General features: G+C 33.4%; 1 protein-coding gene across 1 annotated transcript; it reads right to left on the reverse strand.

The window, feature by feature from the left end:
* Positions 1 to 1,798: 1,798 nt before the first annotated feature.
* LOC149905452 (uncharacterized) lies at positions 1,799 to 2,500 on the reverse strand. Its single transcript, XM_090106578.1, has one exon. The coding sequence runs from the start codon at positions 2,498 to 2,500 to the stop codon at positions 1,799 to 1,801; it is 702 nt and encodes a 233-aa protein (XP_089962704.1).
* Between the last annotated feature and the right edge of the window lie 3,635 nt (positions 2,501 to 6,135).

Raw genomic sequence — 6,135 nt, forward strand, 5'->3', positions numbered from 1 at the left:
CTCGTCTAGATTCCTGGTTATTCGACGGAGGATGATCTTTGCGAATACTTTATATATATTAGACATCAGGCTAATGGGCCTATAGTTGTTGATTTCACTCTTATCTCCCTTTTTGTGGAGAAGGGTTATTGATGAGTTCGCCCACTGGGTTGGTATGGTTTCCGTGTCCAGTATGTCATTAAATATATATTGCAGTATTGGTGCAAGAACGCTTTTACACTCCATTAATAGTGCATTGCTGATAGAGTCTGGTCCGGGAGCTGTGTCAATTTTTTGTGTTTCTATAGCTTTGATTATTTCTTCTTTCAGTATTGGTGGAACAGTTTCGTTGCTCTGTAAGTCAGTTTCGTCGGTTTTATTTTTTTTGGAATACAGGTCTTCGTAAAATTTGGTAGCGATGTTTAATATATCGTATCTTTTGGTCTTCGTCGTGTCCTTTCGGTCTTTCATCTTTGGTATCCAGTTTGTTTTATCTATTACAAACTTAGCAGCTTTTTTAATTCCCCCTGTCTTGGCAATATGTTTCTCAAAGATTTTTAGTCTAAAACTCTTACGATCTTTTTTCATTTGTGTTTTGATCTCTTTACTTAACTTACCTATTTCCATTCTTATGCTTCTAGATTTATTAGGTATTTTTATTAGATTTAACCGTTTTTCCAAAAGTTCGTTAGTTTTTTCAGATATTGTCGATTTCGTTTTAATTGTTTTTTTGTTTCCAGATTTTGTTATTAATATTTTATAGAGCATATCATATTTTTGTTGAGTAGTTAGGTCTTGAGTAAGCGCTCCTTTCAAAGAATTTAATTTATCTCTAATCGTAGCCGATGATGTTGCGTTAGTTGGCGTTCGAGTTTTGACTTTAAAAGGGCGACTGTTGTCTGAACCTGACGATGTATTTAGATGAGCCCGCATCATTCTGTGCTATTGAAATTTAGATTTGCGATAGTACTGCAGTCTTCGAATGATTTCGTTTTGTTTGAGAGAATATAATCGATTTCGTTCTTATAACGTCCATCCGGTGATACCCATGTCCATCTCTTTGATTTTCTTTTCTTGTATAGACTATTCAGTATTTTCAAGTTATTTTCAAAAGCAAACTCCAATAATTTTTGCCCGTTTCTCGATCTTTTACCTTTGCTGTGAGGACCTAGGATGATGTCTTCTCCTGTTCTTGAAACTCCAACTTGAGCGTTGAAGTCTCCCATGACTATGCAATTTTTGTATGTGTATTCATTGATGGCATTGTTTAGAGATAAGTAGAAGGAGTCAATTTCAGAATTAGACGATTGCTCAGTCGGGGAGTAAATCTGTATAATAGACCAATTTTCTTTCTTTGGCGGAAGTCTTATGTTTAATATCGCAATTCTTTCTGAGACGCCAACAAATTCCTTGATAAAACTTTTGAGTTCTTTTTTTATTAAAAAACCAACTCCGTGTCTTCCGGGTGTTTCTCCTTTGTAGTAGAAAAGAAATTCGCTGTGTTCTTCAATAGCCTCACCCATTCGTCGTACTTCACTAAGGCCTATTATGTCCCACTTAATATGTTGGATGGCTAAAATTAGTTCTTGTAAACTCTCATCTAACCTTAATGACAGCGTGTTAAATGTTGCTATATGAAAAATTTGTTTTGAATTTCGTTTATCGCTTTCTGAAACGATTGGCGCGGATGTGGAATTGATTGGAGGGTAGTGGTCGCTTTTCCCCGCGGTGACCAGCCGTCTTGGGGTGTATTGATTGGTTTTTTTGATATTAAAAGAAGTTTCGTTTATTTGTTTTTGTTTCCGGTTGCCGATGTCATTTAACAGTTTTTTGAAGTTGTTGGAATGGTTAGTGACGAAGATCTTCCTCTAGCAACATAATCCAACATATTTGTTTTGTTAACCTTCTTTGGAGCAGGCATGGTTGCGTGATTTGGTGATTTACTTGGAGATTCGTTGCGATCTCGTTTTCTTTTGTCCTTCTGATCTTCTTTGTTTTCCTTAGTAATCAGTTTATCTTTAACGAGGTAGCAGATTTTACCCTTCGCTCGTTCCTCTTTTAGTTGGGGCAAAAGCTGTCTTCTCTTTTCTAGAACTTCTTTACTATAGTCTTCTTTTATGTAAATATCCGAGTTTAATTTCTTTTTATTCTTGAGAATTTCCATTTTCCTCCAATTTGTTGTGAAAGTTACTAGTATAGGGCGCATGTTTTTATGGTTCTTTTCTCCAAGTCTGTATGCATTGTTAATTTCATGATGATTCAAACGGATATTCATATTCTCATCAAGCAAGTTTATAATCAGATCAATTTGGGACTCATAACGATTTTCTTCTTTTACGCCAAAGAATATGAGGTTGTTTCGTCTTCTATCTTCTTCCATAGTTTTGATTTTATCTTGTAGTTTCTTAACATCCGTTTTTAGGTTTTTATTTTCTTCCGTAAGAGCAATTAGTTTCTCATTTATGCTTTCTGTAACGTTTTTAGTGACTGCTTCTGTTATTTCTCTTGTTTGTGCCGCCATTTGTTCCTTCAATTTTACCCAGATTCTCTTTGTCTTAAAAGTCACTAAATGTATGTTTCACTAACAAGAAAGAATACTAGAATCGTACCTAGTAGATAAACTAAACAATGTACAACAAAAAACACTATCCTCAATTCTTAAAACACATTCAGGACAAGTCTGACCTAAATACCAGCGCTCTATTTAGACACCCACACAATAGTAAAGTAGCAATCAAAATAAGTGCCGTCAAAATAAAATATTTCTTAAAACTTTCCATGACAAAAGTCCCACAGGCATAACATGGGCATAACGAAAAAAATATAATAAATACATTTAAACAAGGCATAAAGAATCTTGGGATCAACTTAGTATTTTGTCCCCGTACGTCCATATGTCCCCCCCCCCACTCCCCTTTCCCCCCGGGGACAGGTTGTGGCCAGAATATTAATTAGGATTTTGGATAAAAATGTATCGCAGGTGAGGCTTAGCGTCAATCAAGACTTATTTGACCGGACGAAATGATTAATTTCTATGATTATGAACATTTTTACGTATATTTTTCATGAGCGTCGTGTCACGGGACGATAAGCAAGGGTTCTTTGGGATACTAAATTAATGGGGTCATTAAAAATATATGACAAAAACGGTAAAGTAGGTACAATTAAGTTTTTATCGCGTTGACAAGGACATAAGAGCAAAAAAGAGCAAGCTTTAATATTTTACAAAAATGCTTCTGTTTGCAATACCTGTTGTCTGTTTGTCGAAGAAATTATGAGCAAACTATTTCTTTAATATTAACTTTTGATCTCGTCGAATAGCTTGGATGCCTTATAGAAAGAAAAAGAAACAATGAAAACTTTTAAACTATACATTCCGAGTTCAATGTTGATAATCCTGGTACTGATTGCGTGAACAATGAAACCAACTACTAATATTAAATTAAAACACAGTTTCAAACTGACTTAGATGTTAGTCTAATAGATTATCTTTATCTGAACCCATAAGCTCAGTTGATTTTAAAATAATCGATCAATGTCTTATGCATCGTCCCTATCGAGGCAAGAACTTTACATAATTGGGTATTTCCATTTTATATGTATCTTTTTGTTACAGGTGGTGCTGCGACGGGCTATACTAATATCAATAGAAAACCTTTATCCTACATTCGTATAACAAAATGCCATGGGAAGTGAATTTAAATGGATATAGAAATCAATGGGGTCGCCTTTCCTTTTATACACGAAAGTTAAACGATTATAAAACTGAAGAGTTTGTTTGTTTGTTTGAACATGCTTATCTCAGGAACTACTGGTCCGATTTGAAAAATTATTTCGGTGTTAGATAGCCCATTTATCAAGGAAAGCTATAGGCTATATATGTAACAGGAGCAATGCGGGTAAAACCGTGGGGCACAGCTAGTGTACGAGTATGATATACATAATAGTGTAAAATCTGTCGTAATATATTTTTCCTACCTCAAAATGGTAAGGATATCCTGGCAGTTAGTGTATAATTATATTAATTAATCTAGCCAGAAAATTATAGTAAAGAAATAAATGCATTAAATTAAAACAAATTCAAATAAACATTTATTTAAAAACACAAAACGTTGTTAACGAATGCATATTTTCCTAGAATCGAGAAATATAATATATAGTTATGAAATACGTTGATATTATTGTATTAATTTCATCATTATAAACATATTTATTTATATTCAAATAAATGTAAATTCATTGTTTGCAAAGTCTAATTAATGTTTTAATAATTGCATGGACGAATATGGAGATATTATAGTGTGAATAGTTACTTTCAAAATGTATGTTTCTTCCAGAAAATCATCGAAACAACTGTACCGATTTTTACAGAACTACATGAAGCTTGTGTTTGCCTATATGGCTTTTTACTGCTTTTCATAATGTGACACCAACTATCAAGATTTGTGAGACAAAAAGCAAAGAAAGAGAAGAGATAATAAGAGCCTGGAAGACTCATCATTTAACGATGACAAATCAAGTAGATCAAACAGTCTAGACGGACTATAAATAGTAAAGCTTTTAATTTTGTTTTTGAAGTGAAACTTCTTTAGGCGCGTCATGGAGTGCCTATCTTTGAATCTTGTATGATGTTTTGTTGCCACTTCAGTGCTCGGCACACATGCTCTTTTTTTGTTTGTAATAGATAACTTTAAAAGTTTTTTAACTGCCAGCTATATTACTCGTACAGCGCATTTAATGGTATATTTTTTTTATATTCAAACCCACTGTAAACCGAGCTGGGTTCAGCTACTTTTCAATAAAATCAACCCACAATCCTCTTACACTCAATTATCACAAGCTTACTAAACAAATATATAAATAATACCGCTTTTATCGGAGCTTGCAAATGTAACAACATTATGGATTCAGTATTGAAAGTCATATTTCATTTATAACTTCATTATGGCCGTAATATGGTCATAAATATTACAGTAATATTCAGGTTATGTAACGGAACATTTTATGTTCGTACGATATTTTATACTGAATTGATGATATTAAAGTATTATTATCAGTGACATTGGTATCATTTACTAGCTGTGCCCCGCGGTTTCACCCGCATTGCTCCGCTCCTGTTGGTCTTAGCGTGATGATATATAGCCTATAGCCTTCCCTGATAAATGGGCTATCTTACACCGAAAGAATTTATCAAATCGGATCAATTAGTAGATCAGCGCGTTCAAACAAACAAAAAAACAAACTCTTCGGCTTTATAATAAGTACTACCATGGTACTACTTAGTAAGTAGCTATTATAAAAAAAGTTATAAAGAAAGTGGCGAATATAATATCTATGATCGATCCTCTATTTAAATAAAATTAAGTTGTTTTTGTGTGGATAATTTCTAAATTGATTTGATAGTAGACATTATATCTGAGAAAAACGTTAACACTTATTTAAATAGATAATTGTTAATTAAGTATTTTATCTTTATGGATGAAAAATCTGAAATTCAGAAAAACATGTATGTACTTACCTATATCTTGTAATATGATCATGATATATAATTCATTTGCTCAATATTAATTCCACGAATACATTATTTAATTCATAATTCAAGTTCTATTGATCAAAACGTAATTTTCAAACCTAACCCTCAAACGCGGTACCTAATAACACAACACCACACGCGCGGTCAAATAGACCGGCCATTTTTAAGAGCTCACACTAGAAACAAAGACCATTGTACAACCGATGGACGCTACAATAAAATACCCTTAATAAAGGACCGTACCTCACTCAATAATGTTTACTGGTACCGGCAAATCCATTCAATTTGATTACCGATACAGGTGCGGTGTTTTCGATTCAGAGAAATGGCTATAGTGGTACTTAAAATATGGACCCATGGAACAATTTAATTGGTTCCAGCGTATTAAGCTGTTTATTGATTGGTCTTGAAGTGTTGCGCATTTGGGGGCTAACTGTTTATTTTTCGGATTTCTGTACTACCTTTTTTACTGGCAGGTCTGTTATTAAAAAAAGGTTTATAAGCGCAACTGAACTAAAAAAAATAAAGAAAAAAATATAGACAATAACAAATAAATTTTTCATGAGAAAAAACAAATACTTAATCATATTGTGGTCTGTCTCTGTGCAGCATGAAACCATTTT

Source organism: Colias eurytheme, chromosome 10 (assembly GCF_061535395.1).
Source record: "Colias eurytheme isolate Ceu_HAF_F1 chromosome 10, ilColEury1 Martin Lab GWU primary, whole genome shotgun sequence".
NCBI classification, from domain to species: Eukaryota; Metazoa; Arthropoda; class Insecta; order Lepidoptera; family Pieridae; genus Colias; species Colias eurytheme.